The sequence below is a fragment of the Ambystoma mexicanum genome, chromosome 3p (genome assembly GCF_040938575.1).
Source record: "Ambystoma mexicanum isolate Mex_15411 chromosome 3p, UKY_AmexF1_1, whole genome shotgun sequence".
NCBI lineage: Eukaryota > Metazoa > Chordata > Amphibia > Caudata > Ambystomatidae > Ambystoma > Ambystoma mexicanum.
The window spans coordinates 1,265,619,564-1,265,639,244 of NC_090925.1; the positions used below are offsets into that span (position 1 = coordinate 1,265,619,564).

Below are 19,681 nucleotides of genomic sequence, written 5' to 3' on the forward strand. Positions count from 1 at the left end.
TAGAGGCTCTCCCATCAGAAACAGAGCTTATAAAATGCCACGCTCAGCGGACCCTCCTCAGACCTAGAAGCAGAACATGCAGTGCTTCACTTAGTCGCACCACCGAGATCTTCACTAGACCCCTAACACCAAGACCACACTTGGACCACACTAAGGGATCCAACTATAATACCCTCAACTGCTTCAGTTTCAGATTGGCAGGAGGGACCGATTTAAGAGATTTTATTTTGGACCTAGAAGAAGGGGAGAATACTCATGACCCGGACACAGTGAATGGGACCACTACTTTATAGAGAAACCAAGGAAAAAGGATTCCCCAGGGGAAACTTCACCACCGGATGACTTGGTATCGTTCCATACCATCATTGGCTAAGCGGCAGATCTTTTCAAGCTGCAAGTAACAGCAGAAGAAAATCAGTTCTATACGAACACAGGGATAAACACAGAACTCACTACGGTCCCCCTCTTGAATACTGTATGGGATGCAGGAGTAAAAATACGATCTACACCTGCTCTCGTCTCGCGGCCAGAGAAAAAATACAAGGCCCCAGATAGGCTCCCACTATGCTTAAGAGGGCATACGAAGCCAGACGCTGTAATCAGTGGCAGCTAGAAAGAAACTGGCAAACCCAGCATCCCCATTGTCAAAACCCCCTGACAAGGAACGACAAAAATTGGAAGATATGGGCAGGAAAATGTCCCCTGCTTTCCTGACCATCAGAGCAGGTAATGCTCTGGCTATGACAGCACGCTTGGACCGGAAACTATGGCTTTGCATATCAAAACTAACCAAACACCTACCTGCTGTACTCCAACAAGAAGCAAGGGCAATAACGGATGGGGAAGCCACAGCCGATCACACGATTGACGCGGCGGTAGACATTGCAGAATCAGGCTTCCGTCAAATGGCCCACTGCACGGTCCTAAGAAGAAAAGCTTGGATGAAAGCAACAAACTTCAGACCGGAAATCCAAGCACAAATTCTGGATATGCCCTTCGATGGGCAGGATCTCTTTGGCAAGAAAATTGATTATTATCTCAAGGGTATTAAGACGGACACTGATACAGCTCGAGCTATCAGCTCGCTGAAAGCAAAGGACAAAGAATGCCACACTTCGATAATCCACCAAATACAGAGGATTCAACCGTCCTTCTTAGAATCAAAGAACACAAGGCAGTACCTTTCAGGATAATAAATACAACCAGTCTATGGCCAGGTTCAATACACAGAGGCAGGCATGGCTCTAACCATGCCAAAACACAATCCAAACAAAACTGACTACTCGGACAGTTTCCACCTACAGCTTACCTCGGTGGGCGGATGAATAAGTCGGCATTACCTCCACTGGCGAAACATCACATCGGACAGATAGGTGTTGCAAGTAGTTTGCGGGGGAGACAGTCAAATTTTTGGATCAACCCCATCCCTTCCGCCCACACCACTCGAGGCACATCTTGTGCATAATATGACAACAGATTCGCAAGCTGCTCCAAAAAGGGCCATAGAACCAGTTCCAGTGAAACAAAGGGGAAGAGACTTTTTTCTAGTCAGAAAAAGAACGGTCAGTGGAGACCAATATTGGACTTAAGAGCACTGAACAAATTCATCAAGCGCATCAAATTCAAGATGACATCACTGCAAAATGTCCTCCCTTGGTTAAACAAACAAGACTTCCTAGCAACCCTGGACTTGGAAAACGCCTACTTCCATGTCCCCATCCGCCCAGCACACACAAGATCTCAGATTCGCAGTAAGAAATGCACACTTCCAAATCTGTGTCCTCCCATACGGCCTAAGATCAGAACCGAGTCTTAAGTGCCTGCCACTGGCGGCAGCAAACCTCAGACTAACAGGAACAGAGGTTTTTCCTTATCTAGACGGCAGGTTAATAAGGGCAAGCTTGTTCAATCTCGCGACCAAAGCTGTCACAAAAACTAATCTCCTGAAGGAGCTAGGCTTCTCCATAAACGAACCCAAATTCTGTCTGATACCCGCCAAGATAGTCCTTCTTGGGAGCAGAGCTCGACACCTGCATACCCAGGGTACGGCCCTCGGCAGACAGAGTATCAACAATGGTACAACTGATCTTGTGGTTCAGCGACAGCAAAACAACCACAGTGGGATCTTTCAAATCACTCCTTAACATGATATCCTCATGTATATTTCTCATTCCAAACTGCAGGCTACATACGAGGCCAATACAGGAGACCTTGGACCATCAATGGGCACAAGCACTTCGGTCATGGAGGGACGTCATCCAGCTTCCGAGTTTCCACAAAGCACTCCAATGGTGGAGCACACCGCAAAATCTGTCGCATGGAATGCCATTCCAACCTCTGACATCAACACTCCTTCTCAGAACAGATGCGTCTCTATCAGGCTGGGGAGCACACCTGGCAGATTTGCAAACAAAAGGCACGTGGTCATACCAAGAGTGCCTACTACACATCAATGTTCTGGAACTCGGAACTATATGCTGGGCATTAAAAGCTTTCTTACCCGTACTAGCACGACAGGTAGTAACGATCCAGGTGTACAACACCTCCATGCATTATAGCAACAAGCAGGGAGGCACGAGATCAGATGCTGTCCAAGGAAGCACAAACAATGGTCATGGGAGTTGCAGCACAAAGTTGAGCTCAAAGCAGAACGCCTGCAAGGAGTGGAAAATGTTCTAGCGGACCAGCTGAACAGAGACTACACAACCTCCCACGAATGGGAATTGGACAAGTGGGGACCTCTGCAGATCGAGCTCTTTGCCCCCAAAGACAACAAGAAATATCCCCTGTTCTCATCGAGATACCCAGAGGACCTATCACTAGGGGACGCATTCTCAGTAACCTGTACAGGCAAGTTTCTGTATACCTTCCCTCAGATTCCACTGATAGCGCGGGTACTATGCAGGGTGAAGGAGCAATCGTGCAGAATGATTCTCATAGGACTGGAATGGGCACGGCAGATGTGGTATCAGAGCCGATTGACGCAGCAGAACTACAAGGTTTTCCACCACGACCCAGCAAGCCTATCGCTCAAAGCATGGTTCCTGAACAGTGGAAATTAGCAAACCTAACTCTTCCCGCAGAATGTTGGGACATAATCAAAGCGTCTAGAGCTCTGTCCACACGGACCACATACACCCGGAAATTGACACGTTTCTCCAAATGGTGAGACTTCACTTTTGGACCCACTCACTGCGTCAGTGGATCAGGTTATACCTAGCAAAAGCGGGGCTCTCCCTGGCCTCAATCAATGTACATCTATCCACCATATCGGCCTATACAACAAATCCTAATCGATCATCTTTACTCACCAATCCAGCGATTTAAGATTTCTTAAAGGGTTACTGTGTACTTTCCCACCGGTGCCTTCTTGGAGCCTGAACATGGTCCTGGCCACACTCAAATCACCATATGAACCCATACATAGGTGTGATATGACGTTTCTATCCTGGAAAGCTGCTTTCTTGGTAGCCATCATATCGGCTAGAAGGATCAGCTAACTGCAAGCCCTATCATCGGAACCACTGTTCAAGTTCCAGCGAGACCGTGACATCCTTAAAACGCATCTTCAATTCCTATCCAAGGTTTTATCGGAAATGTCACTCTCGGAGCGTATCGTACTCGCGACTTCTTTCTGTAACCGCACAACACAGAGACAACACTGCACTCGCTAGATGTTGTCCGAGTCCTCAAATTTTACATTCAAAGGACCAAAGAGTTGCATGCTTCTCTGAGGCTTTTCATAGCATTTTCTGGTCTCACATATTTCTAAGCAAAGTCTAGCACGCTGAGTGACTAAATGCATAAGTCACTGCCATCAGTCTAAAGGGGACCCACTCGCTAGACCCCCCCCCCCCCCACAGCTCATGCCACCAGGGGAAGAGCAGCCTCTGTTGCTTTCCACACAGTAGTACCGATAAAGGACATCTGCAGAGCGGCTACCTGGAGCACGCTGCACATATTTGCCAAGCACTATTGCTTGGCTGAAGACTCCAACAAGGAATCAGCGTTTGGATAGGCGGTCTATGCGACCTATTTTTGTAAGGTAGGAGCAGCCTTCTCCCGCCTTGCCTATAAATGGGACCTAAGCTGAGTTGCTATACTCTAGGTATACTGAAGACTAACCTTCAGGGTGTAAAGAAACGTGGGCATGCTTAACAGCTTGGTATTCAATTCAAGCATGTGAATCTATGCAAGATCCAATGCTGGAGAAGTCTTAGTTACTAGTAACTGTATTTCTCCAGCATTGGTTTCTTTCATAGATTGAAATGCGCCCACCCGCCTCCCCTGAGAGGCTGCTCCAAAGCCAGCAGTCATACATGTAGTCTACTCATGGCTCAAATTCTGAAGATGGCTGCCTGGGGTGGAGCTTAAGCCCTGCCACCACATTGGTTAGGCTCATAAAGGACCAAAGTGGGGTGGAGGGACTCCACAAGTGAATACCATATTGGGCAATCTTCATTCCATTTTTCTATGGAAATAATGTATATATTTATTTTAAATCACAGAGGATTCCTGGTCTGACAAAGAATATTCAAGCATGTGAATCCATGAGATACCAACGCTGGAGAAATGGAGTTACAGGTAAGAAACTACTGCCTCACGTTCCCCCACCACCTCCCCTCAACACCACTTCTGACAAAATCCACAAGATAGACCAGAAACAAGTTGTATTCATCCTGATGGCACCAATGTGTAGGCATGACCGCCATGGTTTTCACACCTCAAAATGTCTCAACAAACCAGTCAAACTACTGTGCCCTTACAACATGTTATCCTAACATCAAGGAACAACACTCCATCCATGCTCTCAAACACTTAACTTGCCAGCGTGGCTCCTGAAGTCAGAGTTTGAACATTTAAAATTGCCACAAAGATGTACGGACATCTTGATGGAGGCACGTAAGCCCAGCACAAGACATTGCTATTTCAACAAGTGAAAACACTTTGACATTTGGTGTAGAACATGCAGCATCAACCCCATTGACTGCTTTCATTCTGCTTTACCTTTTAGACTCGGGATTAGTCTTTAATTTCCTTAGTCCATCTAGCCACTCTTCAGCGTACACGACCTCTCAAACTAAGGTGTCATGGTTCAAAGTACCAGTGGTTAAAGCATTCATGGAAGGGATTAAAAGATTTTCTACACCGCTGCCCCAAATTTTAAATCCAACTCCGTGATGTGGCTTAAATGTTGGACTTGTCAAACTCATAGGTCCACCTTTTGAACTAATGCATGAAGCCACTGCTTGTATCTGCTTAGATTCACATGTGCCCACCCTTTCTGCCCTCTTGTAGTTGTTCCTAAACCTTTCTTTCCTGTACTCAAGCATGCATGTTCTGCTCCATCGTGCCAGAAACCAACCAATCTGAGGTCCTTGGACACGTGCGGGACCATGGAGACAGTACATGTCATACTAGGAATATTATCACAAACGCGCCCCTTTACAAACTTGGAAAACACGTCATGCAATACTCGGCACTTACCAGTAGAGGTCGGTCTATGCAAAGCCTGTCAATCCAAGCAGATACAAGCATCGGAAATATGATTACGGTAAGTAATGAATGCCATATACTGTCACCATAGGTTCTTAAAATGCATTCAGTGACTTAAATCAACAAGAGTCAGTAAAATGATGCATAAGATGGAACCAAGTCACAAATATTCCCTAGCACCAGAAGTCCAATCCCTGGGAAGAGTGGGGCCTTGTGCCAAAAGTCACAATGCTTCTTCCCAGAATATATCTGATGCAGGTAAGTGACTTGTGGTGATTATACAAAAGAAGAGATGCAACAAAGTTACTGGTGAGTAAAATGTTACTTTTCGGGTTTTACCGGTGAGGTGCCCTGGAGCTGTGGGTGAAGGGGTTCTTCCTGTAGTCCAGGAGCAGAGTACTACCCTTGGAGATGGAAAAATATAGAATGAACTGATGCAGCAGTCTTGAGGACACCCATCAGGAATACAGCTGCTATCAGGTTTTGAACTTACATGAACTTTGAGAGTAGACTTGGATGAAGTTCTGTGTCTGACTTTATCCCGCAGACATGGGGTGGTCTTCTCCAGAAGCCACATCACCTGGCAGTGGCTAGTAACGGCCAACGTGACCACCGAAGTGAACCCCAAAGAAAAAGAGAAAAACCTGCAAGGGGTGAATGGTGTTAGATGGTGAGGATCCAGACACTTAACAGTTTCCCAAGCACAGCCAAATTGGAAGAGTAAGTCCAATAAGGGATTTCGGGTCCGACGTGGCTTCGAGAGTTGAAGGAACAGATCACAGGATCAAAGGAATGGGTGGCAGAATGACAAACCGTACCGGTGGGAAACTGGTACAGAGGTCAAGACTGCAAGAGGAAGGAGGAGCGAAGGAACACATGAAGGGGAACATAAAAGGAACGGAACTAACAGCGCCGAGCTAAGGGTACCAAATTGCCTTAGCGTTGAGACGCATTGAGCAGCTTTCTACATCTTATGGGATTGCTGAGCATCTTGCTGCAGCGCGGCGTCTGTCGATGACACAATTTCCAGCCAACTAGACCATACAGGAAGATGAGAGGCGTGGCCAAGCGTACCCGCCATGTTTGGTGAGGAGCTGTATGCCATGAACCATATACCCCCTGAAAGGACATATTCTCCATTGTTGCACAAGGACATCTAAACCCAGGATAATGCTTCACAGGCTGGGGGAAGGCGAGTGCCAGCGACTTCCACTGCACACAGATGATGGCTGGCGTCCTTCCAGTCGTAGTTGTAGAAATCCTTCCAGAGTAGCATCCCTGCTGCTGGGAGGCTGAAATTTGGAAGGAAGGGGACTTTTACCACAAGCTGGTGAACACCAAAGTTCCGGCTACAAATGCGGAACGGTGACTGTGCGAGGTAGCCCACTGGGGAGCTTGTCAGTCCACCTGGTGATCCAGAGACACTTTGAAGGCTCAGAGCGCCTGGATCCTCGAGCATGTCGAGATTGGTTTGTCCCAAAGCACCGCACAGGGCCTTCACATATCGGGTAGTCCAACAGGGCTTCACTCGGCCATAAGCAGCAAGGGATGTTGGGCCTTTTCAGCAGTCTTCGGATCTTCAGTCTGCTGCCCTTCTACAAGGGATTCTCGGCTCCAAAGCTGATCTGAAGAAATGGCTGCAACAGTACTCTTCTTCTTAGCCGAAATCTAGCATGGAAGCAAGACCTATCGCACCAATGGGAAGGATCTACACCGCTAAAACAGCCAGTTGTCTAATCTGGGACAACTCTTGGTTTTACTCATGCCTTAGATGTGGACTTGGCACCACGGATGTGTAGTGGAACCAGACAGTTCTACCTACTTCCTGAGCGGCGCACAAAGGCATCACTAGCCAGTGAAAGCAGCAGCTTTCCCAGGCAAGTGCATGACCTTATATATGGGATATCCCAACCTGGTAAGGCAGGAAGAAGGCCAAACCGTGTGGCCAAAGATCAAGCAAAAAACTCGTGGTATGGCCATTTTAGGGCACTAGCCACGTTTAGTAGCCATATGCGGTAAATGTAACTGCTGCCGCCAGCATGCCTTTAGGGACATACAAAAATAACCTAAAAAGATGGGGGCAATACAAAATTATCCCCATTGCAAGGGGAGAGAGGGAGAGAGAGAGATAGGCCTATAGATAGTAGGGAACTCTCTCATATATATATATATATATATATATATATATATATATATATATATATATATATATAGCAGATGACTGCAGATTTCTAAGAGTTAGATCATTTCCCTGATGCGAACATGGAATTGAAGTCTAATGTTGGGAGGGGCACCTATAAATCCTCTAGGCTTCGGCTTCTGAAAAGGTCGGGTAGAATTCGGTCTGGGCCTGGGCTTTTGTACAGACATTATTCTAATTTCCTCTTGTTAATCTGAGCCCATCCATATAGATTTTAGGCTCAATGATTATAAGGCAGGGATGTTTAGAGTATTATCTTCCATGTTCAACTTCTATGCATCTGGCATGGTTCCTTGTACATTAAAATCACAAGCAATTATCCAAAAGGGAGAGTCATGGATACAACTCAATACATTTTCAGTAGCATTTTTAAGTTCTCGCTTATGTATTCTGACTTTTTCTTTTTTTACTATTTAAACATTTATCCGAAATGAGTCTCTGAGCCGGTTTTATTTGCAGAATTAATGTTCGGTGTCATGTGTTACTGGTGTTATGGTTCTATCCGATTAGGATTTTCCAAAAGTTACTAGACCACCAAAATAGCCTCTATATTTGTAATGGATTGTGTCCTCCCACGGATTCCTCATCTTGGATATATTTGCATCTTGCTTTGCAGCCTCTACTGGTAACATTACTGCGTCCAGACGGGATATTGATAATATAAATGGCACACAATGCGTCTGTTGCTTCAGTTCTGTTTTTCCACATGCACATACTCGGAACGTGATCAAAAGATGTGTGGCTACGTGATTCCCCCAAGTCCAATCCAAGCTCCCGAATATGCCCTTTGATTTGGACCAAAGGCAGACGGCAGCCTAGAAAAGCTACAAGCTTCAAGGGCTGCACCAAATTCCTTGGGGGCAGCCATTTGTCAGCCGCAACACCTATACTTCGCAGGCTTGCAGAGGGCATTCCTTTCGTTATTGCTCTTCTTTTGGTCAAAGGGGAAGGGGTCAAGCTACCCAGAGGACAAATGAGTTTCACACGTGCCCCCAGAGCCATGGAGGAAAGTCTGCTCAGTTAAGCTCTTCATATCCCCATGCCACACCACCAGCCCCAAAACCTCAATGAGCACTTTGCTCCCAGAAGCCCGGTTGGAGACAGGTTGACCCAGAATCTGCAAGCATTGAACATCATTACTTCCGATGCCTGGTCACTAAAGTCAGTGCCACAAGGGTACTGTCTCCCATTTCTGCAACGACCCCCAGATTGTCCCCCAAGTGAGCAATCTCTTCGAGAACCAGATCCGCTCATTCGACAGGAGATTCTTTCCTTGTTGAAGGGTATCCGGTAATAATGGCCCCATACATAATGTCGCTGGGAAAAGCCGGTGGCAACCTTATATATTCCCCATGACAAAATAATTCAGGGTTTGCGGGGGTGTCCCCTGCATGTTCAATGTAATGTCCCACAAAAAAACTGCAAACTTTTTGTCAGACGTTTTTGCGGGGATGTTATTACATGGAACCTGTTGAAGGATGCCGTGGAGAAGGTAAATGCAGTTGAACAATACCCGGGTTGGTACTCCACCCATTTGCTGGTTCCCAAGAAAGATTGAGGACTGTCCCATCCTGGACCTGAAGCACTTGAACAAGTTCCTCAGGAAGGACAAACTCAAGATGGTCACTCTTTTGCAGATCCTCCAGGCTCTTCAGATCCAGGACTGCATGGTGTCACTCAATCTCTAGGATGCTTATTTCCATGTGTCTATGCATCCCAAGCACAGAAAATAGCTGAGGTTCACCATTGGCAGTTCTCACCATCAAGTTTTGAGTACTGCCTTTTGGGCTCACCTCTGCCACTAGGGTCTTCCAGTTGATGAGTGGTCGCATAGAGTCTAAAGTGGGGAGGGTTTCACATCTTTCCCTACCTAGACAATTGGCAGATCTCCTGAATAGGCTCTGGAACATCTCAACCGCACATAAACCTGTTAGAGCCGAGTGTGATCAGACTGGTGCCTTTTTGTCATCCATACAGGGGAAGAACGTCCTGATAATGACCACACAGTGGCCATGTATTACCACAACAGGAGGTGGTGTAGGGAGGCAAAGAAACTCTGGTTTTGGGTGCTACAAAAGGATCTGTTGGCTGTTCACCTAGCCAATGAAGAGAATACAACGGCGGAGGTGGCAGAGCGCGATCTCCCACCAATGGGAGTTGGCTCAGGAATTCCATCTAGAGATCTTAACCCTTTGGGGAACCCCTCAAGTGGATCTGTTTGCAGCTAGTATCAGCAGGAAGTGCGCCCTCTTCTGCTCCAAGTATTTTACCCAGGAGCTGTGGGAGACGCGTTGGTAGTGGACTGGGAATTTCCATGCTGTACGCGTTCCAACCAGTCCCTGTCATTCCTCATGTCAGCAGGTTGAGGGAGTCCATGATGCTGATTTGGCCGGGAGGACGTGGTACTTGGACCTTATAGACATGTCGACCTGCCCTCTGTTTTCTCCAGAGAGTGGACCTACTCTCACAAGGGGAGGCCATCTTCTTCACCCAGGAATCGGACCTCTGAACCTTCAAGCATAGTTTCAGAGAGGTTGCTATAAAGATTGGGACCTTCCGGAAGATGCATGGAGGTGTTGCTTTTTGTTAGAAGACCAGCAACAAACGCACTATACTGCTGCAGTTAAAATTTCTTTTGCAGCTCATGTGGAGATATAGATCCCCTTTCTTGCAATACACCTGCAGTGCTTTCAAGGGCTGCTGGTGGCTACCGTTGAGATACTTGGTTCATCATCCATTTTTAAACGCATGACAGAACTGGGATCTTAGTTTTAAAAAATGTGTTACTGATGCAACTGCCCTTGTGCGTGCTATTTATACTGTCATTGACATCACGTCTGGACGCAGGAATGGTAGCCATCAAGGAACATTGACGCAATGCCACTCGGCGCCTTCTGTCAAACATTTGAGACAGCAAAATAAGATACGAAGATATCCAAGATCAGTATCCATGGGAGGCACATACAGCTGAAAGAGCATTACCAGGGGGTAAGTAAATTGTTCTTTGTAGCTTTAATTTGGTGTTCCAGTGAGTGCAATTGTCCCAGGTTTCTTGTAAAAGGACCATCTAATGAATTAAATAAGCCTCTAATTTCAAAATGATCCCATTTGTCAGCCCAACCCGTGACGTTCCAAGAAAGCATCAATAAGATGGCCGTGCTGAGGCTAATAACTTTGGGAACCGACTTCTCGGGAACAATATGTATTGTATACATTCCCTTATTGAAACATTTTAAGTTTTCATTGTAACTTTTACATCCCTGCTTCTCTCCCGTGTTTAGCCTTGGCTGCTCCACCATGTTTGTCATTTGGAGAATGATGAGGACTTGAAGTAAACCCGGTTGCGAAGTTGTGGGCTGACTCCTGATAAATTAACACCACGTCATTGTGCAGTTTTAACAATGCCACTGCTCAATCCCTTTTTAAATTTGGCTGACCCAAGTACTGCCACCTGCTTTTGGAGGTGGAATTGAATTCCAAAAACGAAAAGGAGGGTCTCTGATTGGGGACTGTCGAGGATGCTCTAATGTCCCCAATGGCATTCTTGGGTATTGACCTCTGATAGGACAATTGGCAGGCCATTGTGCAAAATAGAGATCCCAGTTCAGCATGTCCCTAAACCTCTCAGGACTCTTGTTGTTCTGTCACAGGTATGCTATCTTGTAATATTCAGGCTGCAAATAAATTCCTCTAATTTTGAAAATCTGTGGTGTTTGCTTTGCCCCTCAACCCAGGTATGGCAACAATTTGCAACATGGGGGCCGAGATTGGGGCGACTACGTCTGTATTCCCCTACAACCATCGCATGAAGAAATACCTGGAAAAGACTGGGAGGAGTGGTGAGTGTAACCAATCATGATACGTTTCTGGTTGTGTAGCTAGGACATGTTCCTATTTTAAGGGGTGTCAGAATATGACCCATCCATGATTCCTCATTTAGTATTCTGCCATGGGCTGATGAGTTGTTGGCCAAAACATCTGGAGACCTGTATCCTGTAGCATAATATTGGAAATCTATCATGGATTGGGTTATGTATGTGGTGTTACTTTGCCCAAGGTCTTACAAGGTAATGTTTTCTTCTTGTATCCTTTGCTTCACTGCCCCTGAATGTCGAGCTCCCTAGCATTTTGATCAAACATCTCACTGCATCTTTCGGACTCTTTTCAAATCCATTTTATATTAGTGATTTAAAAAAAGTGCTGGCTGTTTATGCTATACAGCTATTCTGGTGCACTTATTGATTTGTGCAACACATTTTGAAATTGGAACGTATTTAGAAGCAATGTTCTTGATAATGAATTGTGATTAATATTGGATTCTGATTTTAATTTTATTTACAGCCTCTATGAATTTTCTAAAGAGTCACTTTTATGGTGATTCAGTTTTGGCCAAATGTATTGTATTTATATTTTATCTATTAATGGCGAAATTTGACTAAAACCAAACTTCACTTGCTTAAATGTAGAAATTCTAGAGCTAACGCTGCAGCCTATCCTAGAGGAATCCCGGAAAGTGAGAGTGCAATTCGGTTCAGTCAAATCTGCTAAGTTATTTATCTTGGAAGAATTCGGTCAAAAAGGAGTTGTTTGCTTTCTCTCCATATTCCCCCTCAGTATGGCAGCACAGTTCAGAAAACAATGGTTCATCCTCTTTTATAGGAACTTGCTTAGAGTCAACTTCTGTTGGTGCTGCTAACTACTCTTGGTGGCTGGCTGCAGCATTTTAGTTTTGTGTATTTCAGCCGTTCTATCTTGGAAGTTGGTCCATTTCTTAAAGGTCTCCTATCATTAGCGTCCAGGGTTGACTAACTGGGAGAAGGGGTATTTTTAGGGCATTAGATGCGGTAGCTGGTAAATATAAAAACATTTTTGTCTCTACCCATAAATACAGGGCCTGGCTTGCTTTCCTTTGGTCCCCACAGGAAATACTTGTTATATTATACTCCTTAATTTACAGGCCCCATGGACTTAATAGGTTTTGGTAACTGCACTGACTTGACTTAATGTAAAGGCAAATACGGCGAGGTCCTTTGTCTTTGTATCTGAATATCTGCAAAGGTTATCTGCACATTCAAGAAGGCTAACTTTGATATGCACTTCATGTTGACTGAGAACCCGACTGGTGTTGGAGCTATGGGTATATTGTGGGCATGACTAGTGATTGGAAGCTGCTTTGGCATGTGCAGCGCATGCTTTTGTCCTCTGGGCCTTTTGCAATACTAAAAAGAGACTAAACTACGGCACAAGTGGCTAGCACTAAAGGGGTCCCCAAGATGGGCAGCTTGCATCGAACTGCCCAGTTTTACAGTGCAAACAATTCCTAAAGGATGAGCAATATCGGCTTGAGCACAGCAGATTTATAGCGCCCAGAAAAAGTGAAACATGATGGGTCCTCAAAATTGCCACACAATGTCCCAGTGCCATGTTGACTGACGTTAGTCCTTGTTTTTAACACTTTCTGATGCTATGACTTAAGCTGTTGATTTTTGCATCCCACAATCCGGGGGCTGCACCGTACTTGATAAATTTGAAAACCAAAATCCTGGAGATGTATGCCCCGCCCACAGTCACAAAAGACTCCGCCAATTTGCACACGACTCTCACACCCTGCCCACCTGTCAAAAAGGTAAACTCGGCTGTTGTAGCCGTTATTAGAAACACGTTTACAGTTTGCACTTTACAGTGGAATGCAATAAGTGAATGTCCAAGGACGTGTATAACTACCCAAATTCCATAGGACGAATGGCATTCGCCTTCCATAAAAGCAATACTCAAATCCAAGAGGATATTTTCTTCAAATAATGTTTTTGAAAACGTTAAACATGTGTGCATGTTTTAAACTCCAAGAACCGATACAAAGGTTTTCCCTTGAACTTGCAGTACCGAAATTGGACATATTCACCTTGTTTATTTTTCATGAGGTTATATAATTCAGTGGTGCGGTGTTCAGCCTGCAAACCTGATGGCTGTGGTTCAATCCCTGAGGTCGGCTAATTCATGAATTCAAAGAGGACCTTCAGTGTTTCTCATTTTAGTTGGGGGCGGCGAGTCTGTCATCCCGCGTGTACCATCAATTTGAGCCCTGGCAAACTGGCCAAAAAGAATTAATCTGAAAAAATAGGAATACTGCTTTCAATCCTCATTAATGACACCGGATTGAAAGCAGTATGCCGCGTTTATTTTTTTCTTCAGCTTTCATTCTTTTTGGCCAGTTTGCCTTTTGTTTTAGTCGCCCTTCAATTTAGGGCGACACAAACATAAGGCAAACTTGGGGACAAAAAATAGTTTAAGCAAAATAAACGCAGTAATACTGCATTCGCCCGGTTTCCGGTCCTGTCCAATCCTCCATCCGATTGGCTGCAAAAGACTGCTGCTGGTAGCCAATCAGATGGAGGATTGGACGTACCAGAGACTCAGGGACTTCCCCAGAGACCCAGAGAAATGGCTAAAAACCCAGTGATTAGGCAGGTAAGGGCTGGGCTGCACATATGGCTAACCTGCCCGGTCAGTACCAACCACAAACAGATTTTCATATCTATGATAGAGGTGGGCGAGCCTGGTGAGGTCTGGGCTGAAATGGACGCTCCAGCCCGACCCTTGCTTAGGGTCGGTACCCCCAGGATGCCACTGGCCCCACCATGCCTCCCCACCACACTGAATCGGGACAAAAGCGCAATAAAGAAAAGAACACATGCAGCCTATCCTGTGCTCCCATCCACACACCAGTGAGCCACATACCTGCCTAAGCTCCAGGTTTATCCCAGAGACTTGGGGTTTTCACGCTCTTCTCTGGGAAGAGCTTTGGAGTCTCTGGGTTTTCTCAGTATGCCCAGAGTTGCTGCTTCTGAGACTCGGTTGGGCTGGAGCAGTCAACATTGTAGGCTGTGGCGGTACTTTCATCCCCAAAAAGGGTGTTTTTATTAAATTGTCCGTGATTTTCTAGTTCAGGGTTACTTTTATTGGTTCCTGCGAGGAAAGCACTGGTCAAGCGCTTGCTAAAATGTTAATGAGATGTCCCAGCAAGACTACACAGGCTGCATGCATTTTCCCCTCATTCTGTTTCTTTCAAGTAACCCACTTGGCACGTCTTATTGCAGGCATTAGCAGATCTGTGTGTGGGAATGGCCCATTTCTTGATCAAGCCACAGCTCACTGGGATGGGCTGCTTAGCATTTAAAAGCCCCATAATCTGCATCTATGCTAAAGTGAATACCAGACTAATGATGCATACTAGTCTGTGCCATGTCTGCTGGCTTGACGTGAAAACAATGTGTTTACACTTTGAGGCATTGCACATTTTATTTACGTCCTGCATAACAAGGTGTGCATGCCAGTGAGTAACGACTTAACTGCATTATGGGACTTTTAGTCTCGTAGTTATAACAGGGAATTGCCAGAATCAACTGAAAGAGGCTGGAAGGCGGTCTCTGAATGGGATGGTGTGGGTGCGCATTTCTAAATGTTTAGATGTAGCCATGCCTGCAGCTGAGACCTGCCAGCACATGTTAGCAAGAATGCTTTTATCTGGATTAGTGTAATGCTTCCAAATGCAAAAGGGCCCTGTAAAAATGGTAAATGCGTAAATCCTCCTCATCCCCGCCCCTGTATACGTTTATTTCCATGTTGCCAGTTCCACTGCAGTCCGGGAAGAGGACTGCAGAGGCACGGGCAAAATGCATAAAAAGCATATAAAGGAACCAATTCTGCCCGGATGCTCTCCAGCATCCAGCCCGCCATTTATTTTCTTTACTTTCTGTGTTTGTTTACATTTTGCCGACGCCGCTGCAGCTTACCTGCCTATATTTGAAAATCAAAAACCCTGAGATGTACCACAGTCATAAGACTCCGCCCATTTGCACACGGCCGCGCCCACCGGTCAAAAAGGTAAACTCGGCTGTTGTAGCCGTCATTAGAAGCACGTTTGCAGTTTGCACTTTTCGGTGGCATGCATTAAATGTGAATGTCCAAGGACATGCATAACCACCCAAATTCCATAGGACGAAATGGCATTCGCCTTCCATAAAAGCAACACACAACTAAAAGACGATATTTTGTTCAAATAAGGTTTTTCCAGGGACTTGTAGTACCGAAATGGGACATTTCACCTTAGTTATCTGTTACTTTTCATGAGTTTATATAGTTCAGTGGTGCGGTGTTCAGCCTTCAAACCTGATGGCTGTGGTTCAATCCCTGAGGTCGTCTAATTCAGCAATTCAAAGAGGACCTTTAATATTTCTCATTTTATCAGGTGGGACCGAGTCCACCCTCTGAAAAAAGTGGGTGGACGTGTATACCCTCGACTTGAGCCCTGGCAAACTGGGCAAAAAGAATGGAAGCTTGAGATAAACGCGGCAATACCGTGTTCGTGCAGTTTCCGGGTCCCGTCCAATCCTCCACCCAATTCACTGCCGGTAGCCAATCGGATGGAGGATTGGACGGACCCGAAAACGGAGACTCCAGGGTCTTCCCCGGAGGGAGAAATGGATAAAAACCCCCAGTCTCCGGGGAAAACCGGGAGGTTAGGCAGGTATTGGCTGCAGTTTGAGAAGAGGGGGCTGCTGCGGCGCGGGCAGAATGGAAATAAATACATGATGCACAATGCCGCTGAAGTCTCTTCTCCCATGTATTCAATGGGCTGCCACCAATCCCGCTCCACCGTGGAATGGTGACGGCCCATTGCTGTACAGCTGCCTGGCAGTGGTGCAACGCCATTGAGCGGGAATGCTCGAGCCGAACCGCCCCCCCCCAACCTCCCGAAATTTGAACTAGGTTGACTCGATCTGGCTGACCTACAGAACCATGGCCGGACAAAACGGGGCACTCCTACGTTAAACGGTGCCTGGGCTTCGCTGTGAACAAAGGCCCTGCAATAAGGCGTTCAATTGTTGGTACCTGCACACTTTTAGGCAATTGAAATCATGATGTGGGGTTGGTACTTGCATGTCAGGGGACTGATTGGCAAAATGGAAATAAATGCATAAAAAGGAAAGCTAGTAAATGTTCTTGAAACCCAACTGCTATTCTTTCCTTTTTCTGCATATGTTTAGATTTTTCCATTTGCCAAGCTCTAGGGTCGGCCTCTGGTGGGCTCCTAAATCCAGGCCTGCCACCCAGGCTCGCACCTACCCATGAATTCACTTGCTCGTCCAGGACTAATCGACACACATGTAAACGGGTACTTTCCGACATGCATCCATCAACACCAAAGTTTTCTGCAGCTGCCTTCCCACTATCTGACTAACACACCATGCCCTACTTCCTTACAGAGCCATGCATAGTGATGCCAACATTATTGGCAGAAGGTCGCTATATAAAACCACTTTACATTACATATGAGCTCTGTTGACACAATAAATATTGTTTGTTAAACTTCAGTTCTTCAACTTTTCTGTCTAGAAATTGCTGCTTTGTCTGATGAATTTGCAAAGGAACTGGTACCTGATGAAGGATGCGAGTATGATGAGTTGATCGAGTTGGACTTGAATGAGGTGAGTGCTTCAAGACTACTAAATTTGCTGTGCATGCTATGCAAAATAAATACCAAACACTTGCTTTGTGGCTCTCCTATCACTCTCCAGCTTTTTCTTGGAGTAAATGGGCAGACGGCATTATCAAGTCAAACGTCTCCCCCAAAACCTAGCAATAATACACTACAGGGAGCAAACAGATGGTTTAACATGGGATCAGACGCGCAGGATTTTTTTTGACTAAATTATCTGCCAGTAAAATCACACTTGGAATATTTTTACTTCAACTGTTGCTTTAGGGAATATGGGGTTAATGTTGTGGGGTCATTGATTAGGAGTTGGTTTGGCTGTAGTGCAGTCCCAAGTACGTTTTATTCCTGTGTGCAGATGATTTATTTAACTGTTCTGCAAATCTGGGTTGCTTTAAATGTTTAACATAAGCCGAGCAACCCTAACTTGATCTCTGGTGTTTATAGCATCTGCTTGTGAGTTCAGGGGGCAGCAGTGCTATGTCTTTTCTCACAGCCCTTTGCTAATGACTCCAGATGTGAGACACAATACACCTGCTGATATACTTGCCAGATATAGTGGAATAACACACATCATTCCACGAATCCAGAGGAAAGGCGCATGCTACAGAACTTCACAAGTCACTATTTGTTTTCTGGCCTAATGCTACCTTTTGTGTCTGATTCCTGTCTGCGTTTGTCATTTTCCTCTCAGCTGAAACCCCATATAAATGGACCCTTCACTCCAGACCTTGCCAACCCTGTTTCAGAGATAGGAGCTGTTGCAGAGGCGAAGGGCTGGCCCTTGGACATCAGAGTTGGTATGATTCAGTTTTCAGTGCCTTTTAATGCAAGTTTCACATATTTACAGAAAATTACAATCTTTAACGGGGATCCTTATGAAGACAACTTGAAATGTTTGTCCGTTTATGTTATAACAATATTCTGTTTCAGTTTAGGGTGTTTCTCACGATGTAGTCTCAGAACCAGCCCTGTGGGCAGGGCTCCGAGAAGCCACCTCAGTTGGTGAACAGGATTATTGACCCCTGGGTCAGGCTAAACTCAGCCAAGGTAGTGTAGCAGAGCAGAGCAAGACTTCAGGAGATACGTTTGTGATGCAATGGTGCAGTGAGACACAAAGAACAACCAAATGGATCAAATTAGACCGAACGCACATACATACTATGTTGGGCCTTATCACGCTCTAGACGTGTAAAAGCACTAAAGCTATGTGTTGTCAATCTGCTTAGTCACAGGCTTTTTGCGTAAGCTGCCATCTAGTGGTTGGTGGGGGAAAAAAGGTTTCGACAGGGCGTACTTGTCACAATATCCCTATCCTAGGTTTACAGGTACCCTCACTGATCTACACCCTCAGACTTTTCCCGCCATTGGGCAGGACACAACGCAGATGTCTGTCTTTTAACTGACTAGATCGTACAATCGTTCTGTGAAAGTGTTTCAAGGCTGTAGAAGCTTCTCATCTGAGTCAAGTGGCAGAGTCGACATTAGGGACATCACGCAAAAAGGTGCTCCACACCGAAAGGTGAACAGTAGGTAGAGTGCGGGTGTTGGGGAGGATTTTCCTTTGGCAGCTTTCCCTTCCTCCATAGATTCCTATCGACCCTAGTATGTATTTCTTATATTTGAACCCTATCCTTTTGGAGGTCAGTAACGCCTTCTGCTTTACCTCCCTTGCCCGTTTTGCTCATTCTTATGGGGAAACGGACTAGTCAATAACACTGTCAGTACAGAGACTGTATCTCTTTTGGAATTCTTGTATTTGAAAAATTTCACCCCTCTCCTTACTATGAAGCGCAAGTAGGATCCTTCATACCCTTAACTTTTTAACTGATGGCTTTATGGTTACTTTGGTAATGTGCCTAGGACAAGCTGGTGGCAGCTGTGATTTTCACTGGTTTGGTGATCTTTCTCGTGCATCTTTGGATTTACTGCAAATGTCTACTAAATGTGGCTAGCACCCTAGACAGTGCCACGAGATTTTCACTTGTTGTTTGGCCTTCTTCCTGACTTCTCAGGTCAGGAAATGTCACGTATGGTAACACCTTGCCTGGTGAAAGCTGCTGCTTTTGCGTGCAGGTAGGTTTTGTGTATGTGAGCCAGAGGATGGGGCTAGGTCTGTCTGGTCCCAGTAGTGTATATATTGTGAGCAAAACTGAGTTCAGCTGTGCATTGATCTTCTAATGTTAGGTGGACTGCTGCTTGAATGGTTGTAGGCTTTGCCAACCGCCTATAATGCAATATCTAAACGCCCAATTCCATGTGCATGTTCTAAAGTGATGAGTATCTGAATAGCACTTAGCAAAGAATTTGTTCACATGAGATTGATCCGCTCCAAAATAGCCTCTACCCTTTAGTGATTAACTACTTATGATTGGTAAAGAAACTTGAATCAGTTATTCTGAGTTGTGACCTTATTCCACTTTTTTTTTAATTGGCGCATTTGGCTACAAAATATCCTTTTGTGCACAATCAAATGAAGAGCATTTAAC

General features: G+C 45.5%; 1 protein-coding gene across 1 annotated transcript in view; it reads left to right on the top strand.

Moving 5' to 3' along the window:
• The window catches only part of ACO2 (aconitase 2), a 637,698-nt gene that overhangs the window by 347,957 nt on the left and 270,060 nt on the right, over positions 1 to 19,681 (top strand). Inside the window, exons 7-9 of the mRNA XM_069652760.1 lie at positions 11,431 to 11,535; positions 17,093 to 17,184; positions 17,887 to 17,992. Of these exons, the coding sequence (XP_069508861.1) occupies positions 11,431 to 11,535; positions 17,093 to 17,184; positions 17,887 to 17,992 (303 nt within the window). The remainder of the gene's footprint in view (positions 1 to 11,430; positions 11,536 to 17,092; positions 17,185 to 17,886; positions 17,993 to 19,681) is intronic.